This window comes from Rhinolophus hipposideros (genome assembly GCF_964194185.1).
Source record: "Rhinolophus hipposideros genome assembly, chromosome: 16".
In the NCBI taxonomy this organism is placed as follows: Eukaryota; Metazoa; Chordata; class Mammalia; order Chiroptera; family Rhinolophidae; genus Rhinolophus; species Rhinolophus hipposideros.
In genome coordinates, this window is record NC_138062.1 from 26,808,559 (window position 1) to 26,835,066 (window position 26,508).

General features: G+C 33.5%; 1 protein-coding gene across 4 annotated transcripts in view; it reads right to left on the minus strand.

Moving 5' to 3' along the window:
* PDGFC (platelet derived growth factor C) overlaps positions 1 to 26,508 on the minus strand; it is a 178,023-nt gene that overhangs the window by 31,393 nt on the left and 120,122 nt on the right. For all 4 annotated transcript variants that reach the window (XM_081077781.1, XM_081077779.1, XM_081077780.1 and 1 more), the window contains one exon: positions 21,439 to 21,619. In XM_081077781.1, coding sequence (XP_080933907.1) covers positions 21,439 to 21,619 — 181 coding nt within the window. The remainder of the gene's footprint in view (positions 1 to 21,438; positions 21,620 to 26,508) is intronic.

Below are 26,508 nucleotides of genomic sequence, written 5' to 3' on the forward strand. Positions count from 1 at the left end.
ATTTAGCATTACGTATATCCCAACAAAACTATTCTAAAAGTAATATGTTAGAGATGGTAACCTTCCAGAGGTGCAATACAGAGGCAAGTCTTAAAACATTAAAAACATGTACTCACTGCATAATACATATGGATATGGCAGCAACGATGGAACACCCTGCCTATGATGGGTCTGAAAGCCTAATCACCATTTGGCCATCAACTTTTTCAAAACTATTTTGGGAAGGACTGGAAACTTTGATATACCTAATGAAAGCCTCCTGTTTATTATTCATAGAGATCAAAAGGGATATATCAAAAGTAGTTTCACCATGGTTAACATCTGTAAATATTTTCTCTCAATCCCAGGGGTCAAGAAAAAAGCCTTGTGTCTTTGTCTATGCTTAAAACAAATGTGACAACAGACTGAAATTCTTAATGCTCGCCAAAGTAGGGCACTGGGGATGGGTGGGTGGATAGGAAATAAATATTAATATCTTTATAAATTATAATTTGGCCAAAGGATTAAAAAATACAGATTTCATTGAAGCCACATCCAAATATATGAAGGAAAATACAATGATACTAATACAATTTATTCATAATTTGAATAAAATGGCAGGATATTTGTGGGACAGTTGAGCCAATTTGGAATTAAAGTAAAAGCTAACCATGGCACTCTATGGAAAATGTTTAGCTTTAATTATTTATCATTACATATATCCCAATGGAATTGTTCTGAAAGTAATAAACCATGTTTGTAGCAGTAACCTTACACAGGTAATACAAAGATGAAAATCACAGAGCAGATTTTTAAAAACAAAAACATGTCAAGATCGGCCAACATAAGAAGCACAGGGTAACAGATGAGCATGCATGAGCAGAGAAATGTTTTCAGACTTCAGCATCTCCTAAGCCAAATGTCTCAGTTGAGTGACAAGTTATTTTTTACCAAAAATTCTTTATCTTCAGGCAGAAATGCCATTAATACAAGGAGAGTAAATACCACTAAAAGCCCCATTTCATGTAGTGCGTATAGTTCATGAAGTCTAGAGATCTGTCCAAACAATGAAAAACTGTGCTTTCTAAAACTTTTAATCTGTGTTTCCAATTATACCATGGAGAGTACAGAGAACAAACTTCACACTTCCTGATTTGATAAGCACCACAGTGAGACAGCTATGCATAAACTACAGCTCTAGCCTCTTCTTTGGTTTCACTAAAAATATAAAGATAGCTGGAGGGCAGGCAGGAAGTAATGGCCTTCACCTGTGCTTATGGCCATTGGCACCAGTTATAGGGGCAGGTAGACTCTGACTGTTGATTCAAAAACCACTAATTGAACTTCATAAATTCCTGCATTAGAAGATTGATGAGCTCTTCAAAAGATCAGTGGAGTGCTCCTTCGGCAGCACATATACTAAAATTGGAACGATACAGAGAAGATTAGCGTGGCCCCTGCGCAAGGATGAAATGCAAATTCGTGAAGCGTTCCATATTTTTAGACACATGCAAAAAAAATGAAGCTGGACCACCTCCTTACACCATATACAAAAATAAATTCAAAATGGCTTAAAGACTTAAATGTAAGATCTGAAACCATAAAAATACCTAGAAGAAAATATAGGAAGAAACTTCACAGACATTACCTGGAGTAGGATTTTTACTGATATATCCCCTCACGCGAGGGAAGTAAGAGAAAAAATAAATGTGGGATTATATCAAACTAAAAAGTTTTTTCACAGCAAAGGAAACCATCAATAAAACAAAAAGGGATCCTACTGAATGGGAAAAGATATTTGCCAATGATATATCTGATAAGGGGTTAATATCACAAATTTATAAAAAACTCACTCAACTCAACTCCAAAAAAACAAACAACCCAATTAAAAAATGGGCAGAGGACATGAAGAGACATTTTTCTAAAAAGGACATACAGATGGCAAACAGACATATGAAGAAATGCTCAACCTCACTAACCATCAGAGAAATGCAAATAAAAACCACAATGAGATACCACCTTAACCTAGCCAAAATGGCTATCATCAATAAATCAACAAACAACAAGTGCTGGCGTGGATGTGGAGAATAGGGAACACTTGTGCACTATTGCTGGGATTGCAGATTGGTGCAGCCACTATGGAAAACAGTATGGAGGTATCTCAAAAATCTGAAAATGGAACTACCCTATGATCCAGTAATTCCACTCCTAGGTATCTATCTGGAGAAACCCAAAACTCCAATTCAGAAATCTTTATGCACCCCTATTTTTATTGCAGCACTATACACAATAGCCAAGACATTGAAACAACCGAAATGCCCATTGGTAGATGACTGGATTAAGAAACTGTGGTACATTTATACAATAGAGTATTACACAGCCATAAAGAAGAAAGAAATCTTACCATTTGCAACAACATGGATGGACCTAGAGAACATTATGTTAAGTGAAATAAGTCAGACAGAGAAAGACAAATACCATATGATCTTACTTATATGCAGAATCTAAAGAAAAGAATAAGTGAACGAACTAATCAGAAACAGTTTTGGAGACAAAGAGAAAAAACTGAGGTTTGCTAGATGGGCGGGGGAGTGGGGATAAGGGGCAAGGTTGAGGGGATTAGAAAACAGTGGGTAACCACAAGATGGCCACAGGGTTTTGAAAATTAATTTGTGGAACATAATCAATAATGTTGTAAAGATTTTGTAGGGTTTCCTAGGGACACGTGTCCCATTAGGGAGACCACCTCAGGGATGATGTAGATGCCTGATCACTGCACTGTACACCTGAAGCTGAACAATAATGAATGCCAACTATAATTTTATATATATGTATATATATATATATATATATATATATATATATATGTATGTATATACTTACAAGAAGCGGAGTACAGCATTAGGAATAGAGACAGTGAAAATGTAATGGCTCTGTGCGATGTCAGAGGGATAGTGGATGGGGGGAGGGGCGTTCACACAGTGTGAGGGATACAAATGATAAAAGTCTAATTATTACTTTGTCTTGTGCAACTGCAACTAATTAAAAAAAAAAAAGATCAGTGGAACGCAAACTAAACCAGTACTGTATCATTGCAAATAAGTTGTCCACATTTTAACATCATAGAGTATAAGCAGGCATTCAATCAATAATTCCTATCATCATTAAAGCATCTGGATAATTCTGAAAAGTGATCATCAAGTACAATTTCCTAATAGGAATAACTTTTGAATAGACCAATAGCGATGGAAGACCTTGAATCTAGATTTTCTAAAACACATTTCAGGTTTTGCAGGTTATAATGGAAAGTGTTTTTAAATACCAATTTTAGGGATTGTTAAGAATGAATTTTTTACATATTTTAGTATAATATGATACTTTTCTAGAAAGGCAAGTGAAATGGCCAAAAGGCATACTCTTTCATTTACAAATGATACATCCTTTGCAATCTAGGTCGGATCTGTCAAACTCAAGTTATGATATATTTAGTGGATTGTGAAATCAATTTCATACATTGTGACTAGCATTCTTTAAAAAAAAACAGAAATAGAACAGAACATATAACACTGATATCGTATATTAAGTATTATTTCATAATGCATACGTATACATATATAATATTTTAAAACGTGATTGTGCATCAATGTGTGTGTGTGTGAGTGAGTATGTGTGCATGTGTATGATCGCACTTTACTTTTTTTTTTTTTATGGTGGAGTCTTGGTCAAAAAGTTTTTAAAAATCCCATTTAGGGAGAGAGTGGCTTGGAATCAGAACATGCTAGTAAATGTGACCTTAGAATAAAGGTAACACATTGTTTCACCACTGCCTGCCAAATACTGAGCTCAGCATTTCGTATTTAATGCTCACAACAAAACTGTAATGCAGAAACTTCAGTCATTCACATTCTGTGGGTAAGAAAACTTGTCCAGAGAAATACAGACAGATTAGTGGAAGAATGAGAATTCAAGCCAGATCTGTAGCCCTCAAGGCCACGAGAAAACAACCCCATTGCAGTAAGGCCTCGGTAAAGAATCTTGGACAAGGTCAATAATCAGAGTTAAGGACACCTCAGTATAGACCAAGAACTTAGAGGAGTAAACACGATTGCTAACACAGAAGACATATTTGTATCATCAAGTACAGTTATATGCAAGTATTCATGACTGTGGGTTCTGATAGCTTGCAAGGAAAATAAACCTGAGTTCACTTTAAGCTATGTTTCTTCAGTGGATCTGTTCACAGTCATGGGGTGGCTGAGAACACTGGGGAAGTTGAAGCAGTTTAGATGCTTCTAGTTTATAAACTCAGTGACCTTTCTTCCTTAGTGCAAGGAGATGGTCAAATCTGAGCATACTTTATGTAAGAAGAGGATGCTCTATATTAGAAAGTAAAATACCTGATTTCAACTAAAGACTCATTTTAACTTAAAGAAGATTTGAAAACAAAACAAAACAAAACAAAACAAAAAAGCATGCCATTTTCCTAAGTAAGCATGAGGTGGTAAAGTATAGACAAGATTATGAAATATTAACTTTGAAAATAACACAAGAAACAGTTTAGGATAAGAAAAGTTTTAGGGAACAAATGGGAGGAAAAAAGGAAAAGAAGGAAGGAAGGAAGGAAGGAAGGAAGGAAGGAAGGAAGGAAGGAAGGAAGGAAGGAAGGAAGGAGGGAAAGGAGAGAGGGACAAACAGGAAACCCTGTTTTTCCATTACTTTGATGAATATTCAATATTTTTCAGAAACCATGATTCTTTTTCAATAGGATAAAAATATTTTTTCATCCATCTTCATATGGAATTCTACATAAAGGATAACCTACTAGTGGAAAACTCACTCTTTCACATTCCCAGTAAATTCCAGGTAGCCACACTATTCTCTGCATCTCGAAAAATAACAAAGCTAAATCATAAAAACAAAATTATGTAAGAGAATAGAAATATATCAAATGGCTATACTGTGCCAGGCATATTGTTAGCTACTTTGATAATACATACCAAGGCACAGTTACCAATTAGCTTTCTATTGGCCACAAATATTTAATTTATAATTTTCCATTGATACACTATAAGGCAGTATCAATATCAATTATGAACAAAGGACAATAGGCATTATCTTAACTGACCCTCACTTAACTGACCTCCTATTTTAGCTAACTTTCCTATACATGTAAAAGCATGCTCATTGACAATACTCATAACACAGGCAACGCTACCTGCATCCTTCCTGTTTCCACCAGTTGAATTTTACTCCTGCGAGACAGTTATATTTGTTCCCCAAACTATTTATATCAGTAGTACTTGTTATTGTAATTTTCCTTATTCAAATATTATGTAACTCAATCAAATATCAGTTGTTGTCTCTTGGAAAACTTAGATGAATGCTTTGGAAGGACTCCATACAAAATGATCAATGGAATGCAAACTAAACCAATACTGTATCATTGCAAATAAGTTGTCCATTTTTTAACATCATAGAGTATAAGCAGGCATTCAATCAATAATTCCTATCATCATTAAAGCATATATATAATTCTGAAAAGTGATCATCAAGTACAATTTCCTAATGGGAATAACTTTTGAACAGACCAATGTCAATGGAAGATCTTGAATTTAGCTTTTTACTATTAAAAAAACCGTTGTTCAATTAGGTATGAGAAAGACAACTGTAAAATGAAAGAGGGAAAAATGTCATAAAATCACAGAGGAAGTCTGCACTTAATTTGCTTAAAGTAATCTTTGAATTCTATTTTACTCAAAGTAACCCAAAGCGAAAGTCATAATTAAGGTATTATGGCTATGGTTTTTGGAAGAAATACAACAGAGCTCCAATCAGCATATCCCTACTTAAAGAAGAGGTCTTGGCCCTAACTGAAGAGCACTGAAATTAATTAAATGCTTACAGAATACCTGTGTCATTTTTGTGATTTTCCATCTGAACTACTCTAGTCAACTAATGAATCAGCTATCAACTCCCTATGTGTTCATGAGCTGGCCTCCACTGAATTTTAAAGTAAAAAAATACATTGAAAATGTCATACATATTATCATATTTTTTTTGAAATAATTTAACTTTTACATATTATGGAGTTATACTTAATATGTAAATATTCCCACATACCATACCTGTTCGAACCAAATTATAAACATTTTGCATGAGAAGAGATTTAGTAGCAGTAAAATCATCAATCCATTTTGGAGAAATGAAGGGCTTTTTAAGCAATCAGTTCTGAATCTTGACATCAGTTTAAAGCTATAGATTATATCTTGAGCTTTTAGCATCCTAAAACTTCATTAACCTCTGTCACAAAGGCCGCAAAGTCTTATTCATGGATTTATTTACAGTAACTATGTTTCGCACATTCACTATGAATCCCACATCAAGAGGAGTGATTTATGGTATTATTTTTGATTCTGTATCATTAATCTATCATAGATGTTCTATTCTCAACTGCAAAAATGGTTCTGTACCACACTAGAGAATATTACAGGAAGACTATGAGATCATCTAGTTCAGAACAAAAATTTCCCTCCTTAGCTAAATGGACATTCTGAAGCCATTTCTTGATACAAAAATGTATGCTCTCTCTTGTTATTCTTGGTTGAGCAATTTTTAGAACTAATTAAACATCCTTTTAACTTTAATTTATGAAAGTCTTTTTATGTAACACTTTTATATAATACCTTCTACAGTGTTGTATGTTTTCATTTTTTCAAAAATTTCTTTCTGTGGTTGATGGATTGTATCACTGTCACTTTCTAGCTTGTGATATTGTACTATACATAGTTACGTAAGATGTTACCACTGGGAAAAATCAGGTGAACAGTACACTGCATTTACAATTATTGCAAATAAAATGTTAAAAAAGTTGTTATTGAGCAAAAGTTGATTAGAAGATATTATATACTATGCTTGAAATTCATGTTTTGACTATAATTTTTCCTATGTATTTGCTCTGAACCTTTGGCAGGCTGCATTCTATCTCTGAGCATACTTTCTCCTAGGTAAAATGAGGATAATTTCTCATAGAGTTATTGTAAAGATTAAATGAGATGACATAAATCAAGAACTCAATACAGTAGTAGGTGTTCAAGAAATACTGTATACTATTATTATTTATGTAGGTAGGCTGATTTTGTTTTGCCAGTTTACTACAAACTTAAGTTAAAATACGAAATTACATATATTTCCAAATTAAATGACTGAATACTTACTTAAGCTAAATTACATCTTGTCACAGTCTTGCAATATAAATAAAAAAGTAAAAACAGATGCAAAGGGCACCACGACAGAAGGTCCAAGATCATATCAAAAGACTGCATATCCTTTAAAAGATGTAAGGTCTTTAAATTGCTCTGTAACATGGAATTATGCCGGGTCACTCATGCAAAATAAAGACTACAGCAAGCCAGAGGAAACAGCCAAGTTCTTTTCTGTAATCAGGAATTCTATTGGAAGAGAAATATAACTTGTGGATAAATAAAAGCATGATCCCAAGGTTTGGGAAAACCTATTTAAACATGCAGTACAAATGCACACCTTGGAATCACTATTGTTAAAATTACACACTTTAGTCAGATGTACCTCTCTTGATAGCTTGTCATAAAATATAAGTCAGAGAGAAGTCAGTATCCTCCTGAAGACCCAGTCTGAAAGGGATCCTGACTTTAAAACAAGACACTGTGTGCCTAGGTAGACATGGAAGTTGTTTGTATTGCTTTTATCAGTGATGGGATTAGAATACTACAAAGCATCACTCATTATATTCCAGAAAGAAAGGAAAATATTTGTGTCAGAATGTTTCAGATGACTTCTAAAGAATCTCATCCAAAGGATGTGTCATATATTTTAAAACTGCTTCACTCAGGTATTGGAAGTCAAGTTCTGGCATGCAGTGTCTCTCTGTCTCTCTAACAATTCAGTGTCTTTCACATGTCTTTTCCTAAAACAACTAATTACACTTAATGCTATTTCATTAATTTATACCCAGCAGGAAAGTGCCTTCATTTCACTTTTTTTTTCACCCTATCAGAAAGTTATTATCCTGGAAAAAGGCATTTCCTCTTTAGCAATGCTATAAAAGTTAAAAGCACCATTTCAGAGGAGGTATTAGATACTGGATAGGCTGACTTGGAGCTATCCATACTCATTTCCAATTCTTATCTCAGATTTTATTTTAGAGACTTAGATAATTGCCACTTCAATGCCTTTCTTACTATTCTTCCAAAGGGGGGAGGAGATTTAATATAAACTTTGGCTTTCTTAAGCAAACCTGCCTTGGAAGTACTTAAGATAATTCATATAGTCTTTTAAGGCAAAGATGACAGCTTTAATCCCTCTGCTGAATAACTACTCGCAGTGGAGAAACACAAGGAAAGGTACTCGGCAGGTATTTCCATAATTGCTTTTATACACTTTTAAACAAAAGCTGACTTGACTTAGCTAGAGTGGAAACACCTAGGCAGGTACAGAACTTTTGCACTAGAACCATGTCACAAAGACAACCTGGTACAGGAATTTCTTCCCTCAGCTCCCTGGGGCCTTTGGTGGCCTCCAGGCTGTCATCCTGCAAACATCTGTGAAATTGCATTCCCTGTGTATCATAATCCTTAGATTTGTGTATCATCCAGTACCTATTACATCTCAGACACTGTGCACAAGCTGCATAATTTCAACCTAAAAATACTATGGGTCATTTGTATTTCAGAGTGATACATGAAGCAGTTGCTTAGGAGGAGACTTCCAATTAAGTCTTGTGTTTTAAATTTATTTTCCTATTTTTTTTGTATAAATTTTTTCAAAGTTTTCTTAATGACACAACACTGAAAAATTCTTGGGAGCTGAAAGGATTGCTAGGATACTTGCAAGTAAATGTGTAATTTTTCAATAGTGATTGAATTTGACTGATAAGAAATACCATCTGTGAAATATTGACTCCCTGTGAATTTTTACATTTAATGTTGTGTTGACTTTGAAAGTGACTTTCAGAAGAGCTTATATCTTATTTGCATTTTAAAGGTAATTGTGTGGAGAAAGTATAATTTAGCCCTTAATATTTATTACCACTATCATTTACTAGAAATAAAATGGCAAATTTTAATTTAGTTCACCAAGTTCTCAAAGTTACTCAAGTATCCAGGACCTCATAATTAACACAAATAATATGTATGTGTTTTAATAGGAAAACAAAGATGGTGAGAGAAAAATCTTAACTTTTGCTTTTCCTTCCTCAATGATCTTCCTCGTATGTGTCTCAAACCACTCCAGAGACAGCCTGGCTTTAAATAGAATGAGGAAAACTCTACTTAATATCCTCACTTCTACGTGAGAATATTTGTAATCTGTAAAATGGTGATAATATTGCATCATGGGGGATTAAATGATATAAAACCAGCCCACCAAGTTTAGCACTTCTTTCAATTTATGTTCATTGTATTATGCCCAAGTCAATTATTTCTAAGTTGATATCATTAAGTACTTCCTTTCTAAAATATGTTTAGAATATACTCGACTTTCAAAAATTAACCCCTTCAGAGTAGGTAACACTAATTGCACTTACCATTTAGTTTTGTTCTAGGACTGTCAGAGGATATGCAAATTAATGGTTCTTTTATATACATAAAATCAGATTCATGTGATGTCAGAACAATCTTAAATAACAGCACAAGTATGTTATCTTAGTTAAAGAGATAGGTAAACTTTTGAAAGCTCTAGTTTTAATGTCCAAAGCATGCAAATACACTAACAGCATTATTCAAATAAATGAATATTTGAAGACTATTTATATGAGGATAGCATTTTCTCAAATGTATGGGTCACATTATGACTTGTTTGGTTACAACTAACATATATAATGAATGAATCATGGTTACTGTCCTAGTGGATACTCTCAGACATGATACTGAAGCAGTATTCAGAATATATGAAATAGCTAATCAATATCTAGTCTTATCAATACATCTCTAACATTAAAAAAAGGAAACAATATTAGCATAGTCATGCAAAGCAACTTTTCTAGGGGCTTATTTTACCTGGCATGGGAGGATAATGGAGTGTTGTTTCTGAAAACCAATTAGAGAGCATGGCATCTGGTACCTACAACACTTCCCACTTTTTAGTGGTTTCGCTTTCAGTGGTTTGGGTTACCTGGGATCAACCATGGTCTGGAAACATTAAATAAAAAATTCCAGAAATAAGCAGTTCATAAATGTTACATTGTATGCCATTCTTAGTAGCTCTTAATGATTTTACAACTGGGCCACAAAATACCCTACATAATTGTTGCAAATAACTATATTTTAATATTTCATTATTCTTACCTGGAAGTTAGGAGAATAGAGCTAGAATATTTCTTTTGAAGGGAATCACAATCATAACCATGTCCAATCTTAATAATGGGAAAAAACTTAGACTTTTAAATGTAGTTACTAAATAGGAGCACATGAAACTTTACTTGTTTTCCACAAAACAGTGATATTTACTGTATTCATATGTGGCTGAAAATATTACTTGTGCAAAATAATTACTTGTGGAGTTAACCTGTTTCTTTTGTTTGGGGTTTGTTTGCTCTATTTTCTTTATCAGCGTCTAAGCATCAAAGGTAAACCCATAGAGTAGACTAGGCAGAATTTTGCTCATGTTCACTGTTATTTAAAGAGGACAAATTGGTGTTGAATTATTTGTAAATATACTTTACTTTTTATCAGTACCAGAAAAACAAAAACACAAAACAACTCTGTCATTCTGCCTGGAACGTGAATCATCCCTCTGTCCAGTATCAATGCTACACATAGATTACAACTGATATTTTGAGAGCAGGAGGGAGAGGACACATTCACATAGCTTTTCTTATAATAATTGTTGTAATTGTTCTGTTTTATAATTAATTATTGTTGTTAATGTCTTCCTGTGTTTTATTTATAAATACAACTTTATCATAGGTATGTATGTATGGGAAAACACACAGCATATATAAGGTTTGGTACTACCTTCAGTTTCAGGCATCCACTGGGGGTCTTGGAAAGTATCCCACATGGATAAGAGGGGACTACTGTACTATGTCCTCAGGATATTGTGCAGAATTTCTGATTATTTTTAATCAAATATAAACTTAGCCTTTGATAAGGACATTGCTATGTGAATAAAGAAAAAATGACAAGATGGTGATTTTAGCTCTGTTCTTTCCAAAAATGATTGATTCTAAAGATACATATTTTTTAAATGTATAGTCCTTTAAGGCCAAATAAAGTTGGAAAGGAGACAACCGCAATAAAATTTTGTAAAATGAAAAGCAGGTGGATATGTAGTCATTGAATTGGTGGCCCTGATAAAGTTCAGCAGAGGGCAAAGCCAAGAAGCGACCTGATTTACATGAAAGAACAACCAACAACTCAGGGATCTGGTGGCATCAGGTACCTGTGGAAGTGAGAGTGACAATGGGGGTAAAAACAGAAGGACTGGTTGAAAATTAGGAAGTTGTCAAATATCCCAAACCTATTTCTCCAATGTGGCATCAGACTGACTTATCCCCTACTGAGAAATGTTCCCTGAACAGAATAAAACTGAGTGAGGATTTAAGGACTGGGGACCCAAGTGAGTTGAGTGCAGTGATGTTATTCTGAATACGGGGGTACAGAGGGGATGGAGTTTTATTTGTAATGCTGAGACTCTCAGTCTTAATCCACTCAGCTCTCATTTTAGAGAACTAACAGCCAGGATTATACCCTTAGAAAAGAGATTAAGGAAATCAGGAGGTTTTCAAAATTGACCTGGACAGCTCACAATACAATAAAGACCACGGTCGGTAAGATCCATCTGCATGCACAGAATGTCCAGCCAGCTTTTAAGTGGTCACCTCGAATTATAGACTTAGCCAAGTATTTACCAAAGTCTCAGGATTAAACAAAAGTATTTTTAGTTATGCAAGGTCACAACATTTTTATCTCTGCTGTTCCTTTTTCTCAATGAGTTTATGGGGGTTTTACTCCCTGCCCAAACAAGGAAGTAAGTGAAGAGAGAGGAAAACAAAAAATCCTGCAAACAAGGTACCTAGTGAAAGAAAATGACAAAGGAAATACTTAGGATAATGACAGAGGGAGATCCCCAGGATGACAGCTGTGCAGCAGGTGTAAAGGCCAGTCAGACCGAATTGAAGGGGACGAGATTGTTTCAGCAGAGATTTCTTTTGGAAGATGACATTGTTAGTAGAAAACCTAGTATGTCCGACTGTATTGAGACAAGATTCACACAGTTTGAGGAATGAGGATGAATCAGTGACAAATACATGTACATGCACAAACAAACAAACAAACAGTACAACTCTAGGGAAAACAAAACAAAAGGTCAGGAGAGGAAATGTATTCATAGTATATACTTCATAGCTCAGCTGGGGAAAATGATCATACAGCCACAATAATGCATACAGTGAAATTGGTCTTGACGTGATTAGGATCTAGTAGAAGATGGAGTGAGGGAAAGTGTGTACATGTGTGATAAGGGCAGAAGGAAGAAAGTGAAAGCCTCACCTTCCAGAGTGTGATGTCAGTGACATCAACAGATAATTCTTAAAACCAAAAACAGAAACAAACTCATAGATGCAGAGAACATTTTGATGTTTCCAGATGGGAGGGGAGATAAGGGGGTGGATGAAACAGGGGAATAGATTAAGAAGTACAAATTGGTAGTTACAAAGTAGTCCCGATGATATAAAGTAAAGCATAGGAAATACAGTTAATAATGCTGTAATAACTATGTATAGTGCCAGGTGAGTACTAGACTAGTGAGGGGGATTGCTTCTTAAATTATGCAAATAGCTAACCACTATGCTGTACACCTGAAATTAATATAAAATATTACTGAATGTCAACTATAATTGAAAATTTTAAAAAGGTAGGGAACAGGTGAAGGGGAATAAAAGGTTCAAATTTCCAGGTATAAAGCAAATAAGTCCTGGGGATGTGATGTACAGCATAGGGAATATAATCAATAATATTGTGATAGCGTGGCACAGTGTCAGATGGTTGCTGGGCTTATCATGGTGATCACTTCTTTAGGTATATAAATGTTGAACAACTATGGTGTACACCTGAAATTGATATAATGTATGTTAGCTATATTTTTTAATAAAAATCTTATAAAAACAAACAAACAACACCTGAAATTGATATAATGTATGTTAGCTATATTTTTAATAAAAATCTTATAAAAACAAACAAACAATAACAACAACAAAAAAGATTCAAGAAGTAGTAACAAAAGCAAGTTACGCGAAGGTATAGAGGTCAATTCTTAAAGAATCAATAAAAAGAACTGGAAGTGCTTGCCTCCAACGAGTAGGAAAATAGTTTGGGCAGGGCCAAGTGGGGTCACCTGTTATTTTTGTAACAAGTCCCAGAGAAATATTTGCCTTTTAAAACTATGTGCAACTATAACTCTGACAAAAATTAAAATTAAATTAAAAAAAAAAGATTATGAGGAGAATAAAAGAATATTTCTTGATGGCTGGAACTGTCTTGTTTTATTAACAGTGTCTTATCATACCACAGAACGAATGAATATCTACTCTAGAACTGTGCTTCAGTGCTAGCACTATGCCATCTGTGAATTATCAGACAAGCTTAGTGTTGAACTAGAAAAGAAGGCAGATTGTCATTTATCCTAGTTCCATCGGTAATGGATACCGACAGTTGACAAAATTGATAGGTTTGCATACATGGCTTAGAAAAGTCTATACAGTGAACACAAGTACTAAAACTTGAAATCTTTTCATCCAGTTCTATGAGAAAGTCCCACTTTTTTTGCAATCTGAAAAATAGAGAACATATGGGTATGCTAGCTGTTAAATATGCATGCAGAGTTTCCAATCTGTCTCATAAAATATTCATGTTTGTTTGAATATGAAAACTATTTCCCCAACATCTTGTAGTAAAACTCTCTGTATCCTGCTCAGTTTATAGTTTAGAGCAATTTCTCCTCCCAAATTCATTGTAAGAACGTTTTGTATCACTATCTCCAAGCACGTTTGATGAAATGCAGATAACTGGGAACTACTCCAGACCAAAAGAATCATAATCTTTGACATCTGATAATATGCATTTTTAATAAGTTCCTGAGAGATTTTTATAATATATTTGATATCAAATTTATACTAACTCCCAGAGTCTTTTTTGTTTGTTTGAATGCTTGAATTTTCCCCCTAATCAAAGAGTTATGGCATCCCTCTGCTCTCAACAATTGCCTCCCTTCATTCTCAAAATCTTTCCAAACCACTTATATGACACTTACTCATAGAATGTGTTTATATAGGTATATATATATATATTTTTCCCCCAAAACAAGGTAAATTCTTAGATACCAAGGGCAATATCAAATATTTCTTTGAATTTCCTCACAACAAACTATTTCACCAAATATTCTTAAACAAATGTTGAAAAAATTCACAGGAAAATGGATGGGAACATTGAAAACAATATTGTTTTATCATTTTATATTGTAACAAAGTTACTTCCAGAGAACAATTCTCTCCACTAGGTTTGGGTTGCCATAGGAACTCTAAGCTTTTAAAACTTTGTGTTTTTAGATGTAAAATATGATTCAAACTTCAAGCTTTCAATTAGTCTGAATTCTTATTTATAACCTCCTGTATATCAACTTACAATGGTCTGTCTGCCTTTTACCATTCCTGCAATAGCACAAACTGCCTTTTTCTTCCTAACTACAAATCATACCATCTGTGAAATTCTTTCTTAGCTAGCTAGGAACAATAATGAAAAAAAAAAAGGATTGGTAAAAATGGGAGAGACCGTAACTTTTATGTGAAACAGAGCAATGTGCCTACGGGTAGAAATTAGGTAGGAAAAAATATTAAACAGCTCTTAGCCAAGTAAGAGTTTAGTCTTAGCAGCATTTGTATAATTTCTTTGATGCAATAAAACAATGTCATCTCAAGACTTCCTGAAGAAATATGCAAGTACATTGTATATTTTAATAAAAATCAAATCATGTGAAGTCTTTAAGACTATAGTATTGTTAGACAGTACTTGAAACACCTCTTCCATTCTCGAAATACTACAAAAATTTCTAAGAACTAAATTTTCCCTTAAGGTAAATAAAAGGTAAATACCTTAAGGTAAATAAAAATTTATTTTGAAGGGTTTCAACCTAAATTTTAACTTGTTAAAATCAATTAAGTCTAATAATAGAGAAGTGAAGTGCAATTTGTTATCATCTTAAACTGCAACAAACTTACTTCTAGAGAAAAAAGTTTTATAATTTTTAAAAATTTTGAGTACATTCTGACACTGATTTTTTTTCCTATGGGATTAGTGTTATGATATTGCTCTAGCTCTATGTATTTTTGTTCCAGACATGCTACTTTTTTTCTTTTTCTCCTAAGAAAGTGAACCAATGAATTGGATGCCTTGTATGAGAGTTAGCTGAAATTTTTCTTAACCTGCACATAAAAGCAAATTTGGCCTTTAGTTAAGACTTTTCTTTACGTGATATTAACAGTGAAATAACCTACTGGCAAACACTAGAAGGGATGGAAAAAAATATCCTTTCCCCTCCTTTCTCCCTCCAACTTCAATATTCACTGAGCTGCTTTGTTCTCTGTATCCTGAATAATTAATAACTACTTTGGCGATCAGTCATGCATTCCTTAATGGCACTTCAGGCATCAAGTGTCCTTCTAAACCTTCCCCACAGAAACCATACACCCCTCTACAGTGTACACTGGCTGGGCGCTGACTTAACTTTGGACGAGTCATTTACAAAATCACCATTAAGCAACACAGTTGGGCTTATAAAGTGGCTATGATTCTTACATACTATTCTTAAATCTCTTTATAGATGAAATATATAAATAATTTTAGTAATAACAAAAATATGTGATATCCAAACAAGTGCCACTTATTGTACATACTTAAAAAAATGAAAAAAATAATAATAATAAAGTATACATAGAACAAATTTGGAAGCAAATTAAAAAAAAAATAAATAAAAAGGAGAGTTTCAGTGGATTGTTGTGAGTTCAAAGACTTCATTCATCTCTCCATACTACCCTTATCAGGCAATAAAGAAAAGATAAAAATATATGGAGTCAATTGGTGTGGTAGATGTAACATCTCTTTCTCTCAGTCTAAACTGATCCATTCACTAAATGGAAAATGAGAGTAAACACATTGTTGAAAATATTATGCTATTAGTTCTAATTGGAAAGCTTAGATTAAAACTCTTTAAAAATATGATCAATAAAACTATTTTAAAATAAATCAGTAGTAGTTTAATCATCCTTCAAAATGTTAACCAGATTGGAGGGAGAAAGAGAAATCCCTCAAACCTTATAATCATTTAAAAGATATATGTTACATGTAATATTGTACTCAAGAAGAATAGTTCAATTTATAGAGAATAAAACCAGTAAAATATTCAGGTTCAGATTTGTATATTTAGTTTCAAAAATAAGTAAGTTTCTTTGAAGTAATTTTCTGTCAAAAATATGCAATATTTTTTTACATTAAGGCTGGGAGTGTTTTTAAAAATAAAACTTTTGTAAGGTCTTTTGATACTAGAAGAAAATATATTATTTTTTTCAGCCTTTGTAGGTTTTATAACATTCTTAAATAATGGTGCTTATGCTACAGTACACAGAGTAAAACATACATAATCAATTATAAATTACTCCAAAATTAAACAAGAAATTTTCTTTTCTTTCTAAGAGATCTGAAATGTGTGCTGGGCTCTCAATGTGTGTGGCCTCCAAACAGAAACAAGCTTGCACTGTTTTATTTCAGTTTTGCTTCATTTCTTCCCAAACAATCTCTCACTGCTAATCTACCAGGGTTTTTTCTTTTTCTCTTTTAGCTTGAAGAAAAAAAAAAAATCAAAGACATTATTAACTCCTTCTGCACAATCATAAAAGCTAAACATATATCATTTGCCATCAATTTGCATGGATTTATTTTTTCATTATTTATTAATGGGGCATAACTGGCTATATATATTTTTTTCATAAATAATTCTTGAAAATAGCACTGAAATGCTAAAATTTTAAATTTATGTAGTAAATGTACTATTTTTTAAGCTGTAAACGACTAGCTATAATTTCAAGTAAATATCTTATGCTAACATTTTTTCTAAAGTAAAACTTAGCTTATAATATCAATTTAAAATAATAAAATTGAAAGATAAATTTTATTTATGTTTTATTCTAAGGTAGCTGGGAATCAAGGAAATGAGACTGAAATCATAACATTACAGAGGAACGATTATCTATATATTAAAATATATAAAAATCTTTCAATATTAGATCAGCATCACTTTATTCAAAATAAGTAATCCGTTGTTTATATATCAGTTGTTTATCATATAGTTATATGATCCCTCATTCATCAGTTGAGGAAAAAAGAATGAGCAAATCATCTGACAAAGGTGAGCATAATTTTAATGGCAACATGTGCGGCAAAAACTGTTTCCGAAAATTTTAATTAATGTAGTAAAACTCTGTCGCTAATATACTTGGTAATCAGAACAGGGAGCCTTAAAGGTTGACTAGATTCAAATATCCATTCATGAAGGCAATAAAGTTATCCTCCTTACTTGTAAAATATAAGAGATATAAAAATAAACTTTCTCCATCATTGTCCCAGAAAAAAAAATGTGACTAAACTCAAAGCCTATTTTTTTCCTGTGTATAAATAGATGCAAAAAATTCATTAAGTTAATTATAAAAAGCAGGTAAAGATGATTATACACATTAATGGTTAAAACCATTATAATTTGCACAGTAGTGCAAATCATAATATGAACTACTTTCTTTAAGTACGCTAGATAGCTGGATGTTCCACTCCTCATCTAAAGTAAACGTATACATACATACATACATACATACATACATACATACATACATACATATATATGTATGTATACACACACACACATAAAATAGAAACAAAGGAACAAAGAAATAAACAAAAAATAGTTCAATTCTTTAAGAAGGGCAAGAATGTGTTTTCGGTAATATAGCCCACTACATCAGGACCAGGAGAAGCTGTGATTCTTCAGAATCATTACTATCACGCAACAGCAATAAAGGTAAGATTCAGTGAATGAGAAGTTACTGCAGTTCCACATGGGTTTAGACAACTCTAAGGGGAAATGGCTGAGTATCTATGAGATACTAAAGAGCATCTGCAATGTGTCTGGATTTGTACTAGGCACTCAGTAACAAACCATAAAGTAGGAAGTTAATAGTCTGCTAAGGACTTGTGGTTAATATCATTTTCATCATTGCAAAGTTAAGAACGCATCCTGGCCAGTGGTCCCTAAGGTCCTATTTTGTAGTGATGGGTTTGTAGTCATTGAAACCATTGCCTCTGGGAAACCGAGTGTGCTAATTATGAAGTTCATCCTTGGCAAAAAAAGAAGGAAAGAAAAAGACAAAGTATCAGAGATGATGGCTGGGTGGAGGGGCACTTGCCCCTGAGCAAATGACAGAAGAACTTTTAAGTCTCTTCTGCAAAAGGCAAACTTTCTTCCCTGAGGCTTTCATTCATTGATACACAGATAAGATTGATGGATTACTGCCCTACTGATAATAACATTGGGGGCAGTGGTGGAGGGAGAGATGTCATTTAGCAATACACAATGATCATTCAAAACATTCTGCAAGGTTTAAAAACAAAATCACTTGTCACATTTTTACTTATCAAATCTTGCCCTTCTGTGTGCAGTTATTTTGTGTAGAATGAGTGTGGCTGTATGGAAGGACAGATGGCTATATAGAACCAAGACAAAGGACAGGTGAAGAAATGGCAGATAAATTGTCAGAGTAAATTTAAACCCAAAAGAATCAAAGCTTGTTAGTCTGTATAATTCATATAGCAATAACCACTTCTGATAGCAATCTGGGAAATTAAAATCATCTCCAAGTCACTTACTAGGCAAGGTAGGACCTAGTAAGTAGGTCCAATGTAGGACTGTCATGTTCTCTTATTTTTTCGAGCTCAAAGCCTATTGTTTTCCTAAGCAGAAGGTACATTAATACAAGGTCTCCTATGCTATTTCTCTGCACATCTCCACTTTCTACAGCCCATCACAGGCCAACAGTTGCCATCCCAAACATAGCTCCAGAGATCTCGGGAGAATGTCAATTCTCAGTCCACCAAAGTTCATATTTACAATTTATCAAACCATTTCAATAACTATTTACAAATGTTCTAAGTTTAACTTTAATGATGTAACCCATGATACACAGTTCACCTAAAGTCTTACAGATGCAGTTTCTGGTCTTAGTCACAGTAAATCCCTGGTAACAGGTCAAATCTGGGGAGCAGGGCCCTTTGTACTGAAGAGGATGGGCGATACTTACAAAAGATACTTATGGTTCTTTATCTCATCTCGGGGCTCATGAATCTGATACACACTTACAGATAAAAATACAAGAGTCAGTGAGTCTTCTGTTAGTTAAGTTGGAGTGAGTGAATTGTAGGATCAACTCAACATTCAAGCATTTATTGAGAACCTGTATTGTGCCCAGAAGAAAGCTAGGCATTGTAAATTTCCTGTGTTTTTATCTTTATGTATTTTAGTTAATCCATACAATTCCTTGGGTATACACAAGATAACCCATATGGTCATAAAATCAGAAAAAGATACCCTTGGTGTCACCATATATAAATTTTAGATTTCGTTTTATTCCATAGTATGATAGATTGCTATTTATACACATTTAAATTAATATAATAGAAAGAGAATAATTCATTTAAAACACAATACAAATCTCAGTTTCAAGTTTATTTTTGTCACAAGTTTGGGATAAATAAAATCTTGCTAGGCTACAAGACCTACCATCACATATTTCATAGTAAAATTTTAATTGTTTTGTATTTAAATATTTAAGTGCATTATATGTGCTAAAACTCAAACTGAAAATGTGGACTCTACACTTTTGTGAAAGTGTAGCCGTGGCTTCCAAGGCCATCTGAGACTTAAAACAAACAAACAAAAAGCATAAATTCTGAGAAGAAGGATACTATGAAAGTTTGTCAAACAGATTCTTAGTGGCTTTATTTAAACAAATGATCACAGCATTAAAGCATTGCCTATAAATAGTGTTTTTTAATCCTTGTCTACTATTATCACTTTTCATTTCCAACAGAAATTACTAAATTGTATTAAATTTAATTAAAAGTTCAATGAATAAATTAAGAAAAGTTTTGGAAATTAATAAAGGAAATGGTAGTTACTTCTGGATTTTTATTATAGGCAGAATGTGATAAAAATCCAAAAGGGTTTCCAATATTTCTGTTGTAGGGCAACGGATAGATATATTATTTAAGATAATACATAAAATAAAGGGTGCAAGCAATCATGACACTAAACTAAAAATACAAAAACAATTACCATTAGAAAAAAATGGATTTCTTAAGTTCTGGAGAGAATTTCAACATTTTGGGGGGGGAAGCCCAAAAGGCCATAAATGCTATTCAAGCAGGATAGATATTAAGATAAGTAGAAAAATTTAGACACTAACTACTTTTAAAAATATACTTTACTAAAATATTTATTTGAAAGAATTAATATTTACTACTTACCTTTCTCCAGAAAAAAACTAAAAATAAATATGTTATGTACATGTTTGTATAAAACACATCTAAAATAAATTTTGGGTGGATACAGAGAAGTATAATGCTACCTTAGTGGTAGCAGGGTGGGTGTATGTGTAAAACATCACATAAGAGCATGAACTAAGTCAATACAGACATTAATTTAATTGAAATGATATTAATATCAGAGTGCTGGCTATCTAGCTCTACAATGAATTCATTCCAAAAACAATATATGAATTTAGAAATAAGAACCACCAGAGTCCTGTGTAACCTTCAAAATTTACATCTTTTAAAGTTAGAGTAGCATTTAGCAAAAAGCAAGTGTATCATATATGAGTCACCAAAAATGCTAGAAGACTAAAATCATCATTTATTATTTAATACGATTCAAACTTGAAATTAATTCAGTAAGACATTATATAGCCCAAATTTTGATGGTGATCCCTAAATGGTAAGAGGAACAAATACACAAATTTTCTTATTTCTTTCAGGAGAAAATTCTATCTACTCTATCAAATTTTCCATCAACACTGAAATACCAGACAGTATTACTGTTGGGTGGTGACAGGTATGCTATAATCTGTTAAATGTTGTACAAAACATTTTATTTGGTTGTGTTGATAAGTTATTTAACATGACCAATGATCTACAGTGCTGTAATTTAAGTTATTTGTGATAACTAGAATGACGTTTATTTTAAAAAAACCAAAACACTAAAAACAAAACAAAACAAAAAAACAGTCAAAGAAAGGTTTTGGTTTTGGTTTTTCCTGATTCCCCTGTTTGGGGTGGGGAAGGAGTTAACAAAAAACTGACCAAATTATACAGGGGATCTCTAAGTGGTACTTACAGGCACGACGATATTGTAGTGAATGCAAAACCCTGGTTCAGAAGGAAAATATTCATCAGATACAAATCTTATCCTGATTTGATTTCCTTTAGAAATCTGTTTGCCCGGCACAGTCCCAGAACCACACCAGCGCCCTAATATAGTTCCATCACTGGGGTCCTCAACTTCTACAAAGTCATACCTGCAGAGAGTGAAAAAAAAAAAAAAAGAACAGAGACATAAAGCCATGATCTGTTGTTTTGGCCATTCAACTTCCATGTCTGTCCATACAATGAGTCTATGGACCACAACAATGAGTTCATACCAAATTTAACTAGATAAATAAATGTAATCAGATATTCCAAAAAAAAGAGACACACTGAAAAATGCATCCTAGCTAAAGAAATATGAATCTTTTAATCTAAGCCCTCCCATTTTACTGTTAATGAATTCCAAATTCACTAAAGAGCTATCTCAAAATTGAAATATTTTGTATGAAGCAACCATATTTGAATATTTCAATTCATGAAATATTCAATTCAATTTCCATTTGGACATGACAGCCTTACTCCAATCTTAATTCCTGTTATTGCTGCCCATTACTATCTGACATAGCTCTTTCACCCTAGTCAGGCTCCTTGGCTCCCTTTCCTCATCTGTGATAAAAGCTTCTCTAGAACAACTTCATTATAAACGCATCCTTCAAATCTCACTCTGTACTGCACTGTCTCCATGGAGACCTTTCTGGGTGTTCTCAGTTCACTGTCATCTTTCCGTTTTTGATAAACACATATTTTTCATATATATGCAAGTGATCCATCTTCTTTCTTAGGCTGTTAAATCACTGAAGAAAAAGATCCGTTCATACATACTTTTAATTTACACTGCGCTACATAGAGAATCTTAAACATAAGGAATAAATATTAATTTTTAAAATAAATGTTAATTTTGATTTGGAAGGTTTAGAGCAGTAGTACTCAAGAGAGCAAGATTACCCATTTGGACAATGTTTTGGAAATTTGTAGAGGCATTTTAAGTTATTTCAGTGATTGGGGATGAGGACGGCACTATGAAATTTAGCAGGCAAGGTCCATGGATATTCAACAATGGAAAGTCCCCAAAGTGAGCATTTGCCCAACATTCTCCATGCCTTTCAAGTAGTTCAATGGGCATTCACGTAGGTGATATTTCTCTATTGTTCATCGGAGCCTAGAACCTATTTGTCTCACATATCAATATAGATATGTTTACAGTTCAGTTTAAGACCAATTTTCCAGAAATTCAACTATCAAATAAGTAGGAGAAAGTCTGAATACTTTGGAACTTTAGCAAGAGTTACTATTTTGGGGAAAACAAAAAACAAAAACCAAAAAACATATCAGTAACAGGAACACTACTGATACTATTTGTATCACAATTAAAACAATTAAAAACATACATATCAGTCTATACCGGTAGCTGTCATCATCACAAATGATTCTACTTAAAAGATGCAAATATCTGACTACTTCCTTTTATTTTTCTGGTATCATTATACACGTGCATTTATGTATTTTAATGTTATTTTAGTATTTATTTACGTTCAATATTTAATTATTTTGTTATTATATCAGCTTTATATAGCATGCAGGCACTGTATTTTAAAAATGACTGCACACATAAATAGATGATTGCTTATACGAATTGTATTTCAGAATACTAAATTGGACACTGCAAAACTGTTGTTAAAAGGGAAGTTGAAAACCATTGGTAAATTTTTTTTAAAGTCTAAATGCAGGAATTACCAAACCACTAAAAATGATATATTTTGTACTGTATTAAAATTACAGAAGAAAAAATTGTTGAAAAAGGACAGTATATATCATTATACTTATAAATTCTACTTATAAATCTTGGTTCCAAAGAATTATCCAAAACTCTTTTATGGCATGTAACTTCACCTGTCTCAGCCTCATTGGACCCTTGGCCTTAAATTGAGGATAATGCTACCTAACTCACAAGGATATGTTAGGAAAAGAAAAAAGGGCAGCACATGTGCAGTACCTAAAACATCATTGGCACCCATTTGCCACTCAATAAAGTTTGCTCCTCATCTCTATCCTGTACCCCTGCCCCCACCCCATACCTACCTTTTACTATAACCTTGCAAGTTTGAAAGCAATAAATAAGAAAACTTGAACACAAAGGGGTGAGGCTATTTCTGGTATATCATGTGACAACTCCAGGGTTATAAATTACAAATGCATTAGACAGCCAATGTAACCAACCACTCCAGGAATTTTGGTGTATGTGGGTGGTGGGACAGGAAGTGGCAGGGTTGAGGGTCCAGGAGTTGAGTAGAATAGACCTCAGTCATTATTTCAGATACACAGAAGTTGATAACTACCATTTTAAATCAAAGGGTCATTTTATATGACCCTTTATAAGATTTTTACTTTTGAAATAAACCTATTCATAGAGTATCTATTTGTTCTGAACCTATCTGAGTACCACCACTGCGAGTTTACAGAGAGCCAGATTTCTGGCCTCATCAATCATTCTACAAGTATTTATGAAGCACTGACTTGGTGCAAAGTGCTATGCTAGATTCTCCGGATACAAAGATGAAACTATAGCTTTTTGGGCTCAGGGTCCATAAAACACTTTGGTGAGTGCTCTAATGAGGGAGGTAGGAAATACTGTGGAATACTGGCAGAGTAAGAGTAATTCTATACAGTGAGATTAGGGTCAGTTTACACAGAAACATGTGGACTGTCAATGAGTACGGATTGACCAGGGGTGAAAAGGGGGGAAATGGAAATGCATTCTAGCGAGACGTACAATACATAAGATGTAATAGAAGAAAGAAGGGGCCAGGCATGGTCAATTGTGAATAGAGGATGGAAAACAAAGGAGTAGACGAAGATCAAACTGGAAAAAAATAGGTATAGGTGAGAAGGCATTGGTATTTCAGAGTCAGATAATCAAATATTATTTTGTGGGCCAAATGTTGCAAACAGGTAAGCACAGTTTTAATAGAAAGTATGTTTCTTTGAAAAATTTAAGACAGCATTTTAAAAAGTGGAAATTCACAGAAAAAATCTGCATGGCTGTGGTTTTATTTTGTTTGTTTGTTTTTAATTTGATGTTCTGGTAACACTAAATATTATTAGTTCTAGTGTGACTCCACAAAAGCTCAGATCTCCAGAACTGGTGTCGGTTCCAGGAGAGGATGCATTTTCTTTAATTTACTGCTTTATCCCTAGCACCTACATGCCAGGCACCTCGTAAACACTGTATCAGTGTTTGTTGAATAAAGGAGTGAACATTGGCTCTTCATTTCTTCATGCCAGTTGAGGCTCAGGCGAAATCGAAATAGCTTTCGATAGGATATGCTCTTTCTAGTTTTTAAAAATCCATACGTACTTTCTATATAGTTTTAAAATACCCAGATCTTCATTTATTTATATTATATTACTCGCCCACGTAGGCATCGGAGTTTGTCATCCTTGCAGCATCTGAGGCACAGCCATGGAGGTTTCAGAAAAGGAGAAACATAGACAGAATCATCACATATGTGAGGAATGCCAGGAAACAATAACATTTCAAATGTGGGTAGAAAGGAAAGGTCTTTTAACAAAAACATCCTGAAAAGTAGCAGCAGGGAAACCACTGTGAGTGATGGCACAGAATTAAGGGAGGGGAGGCTGTCCACCAGAAGCAGAGCTGGCCAATGGCGCCAAGTGCCAGGAAAGATCAAAGAAGATGAAAACCAAAATGCATCCATTGGTTTGGCAATTATGAAGTCATTTTCAATAAACTGGTTGGGCAAAACACATAGTGCCAAAATTTTTCTTCACACCATTTTCAAAATACCTAGAATAATCTTTCTAGTGGAAGCATTTTAAGAGAAAATAATATCACATGGAACAAAGTTAAAACTAAAAACTCATGTAACTATCTTACTGGATTAAATTTAAAAGGAGTTTTTAACTACACATGGAAATATCTGGATTAAAAATGTTAAGAATTTATTAAGGAACAAATAAGTCTTAAGCTTGGTCTTATCTAACTTATATCCTGATATAAAAATCACTGCCTGCAAATAAAAGGAGAGCGATAACGATTACTTTTTCATCAAGATTTTCTGAATTTAATGTCATTAATATAAAAACCAACACACACACACACACACACACACACACACACACACTAATCTTAATAACAATTTCTGAATTTGCAGGTAGACAGCTGGCAATTAATTCTTACATGCTCATACAAGTCTGGCACATACATTTATCATAGTGCTTTAAAATCTACAGTTTTGCATTCCATGAAGGTTAAGTGAAATGAACATCTAAAAAAGTACTATGTTCTTTGCTTATAAAACAGTAAAACTTAAACATACGCTGCTGTTTCATAGTAAACTAGGCATTTTAAGGATTTTTTTCAGAAGTAGTATCATATATTAATCATCCAATTATTCTACCATTAATTTTATGGTCATACCCAACAATTGTTTAAATGTCTATGGAATTGAAAATTATGAATAATATAATTATTTACTTAAGCTTAGTTTTCCCTCTTAATGAAAACAGTAAATCCCCTTGATAAAGGATATAGTTATAAATATAGCATTTTTTTTACTTAAATCATATTTAAGATCATGGAAAACAGACCAAGGGTAGATCTATGTGGAAAGTATCACCATGCCTCATTGTGCTATCGAGTCTTCAAAATAGAAAAACAAAACAAACAAACAAAGAAAAACATTGCCACTTGATTCCATATTTAACTTATTTGAGAATATAGAGCGTGGTTGAAAAAAGACTAATGTATTAAATCCAGCTGCCTTCCCTATCTTTTGAAATGTTTTCTCTTTTCTGATACAATGCCATTGGCAGAATATGGGATACAGTGCAGAAGTTGGATGGTTGATATAGCATAGTTCAAAACATCAAATGAAGAGAGAAAACAATGACGAAAGAAATCTGTCGGCTTTAGCCAAATGAAAGGGAAATGATAAAACCATTTGACACAGAAAAGTGAAATCACAAAACATAATCATCCTTAAATGCAGAAATCCGCACATGCCCAGGTGACTGCTCTGGA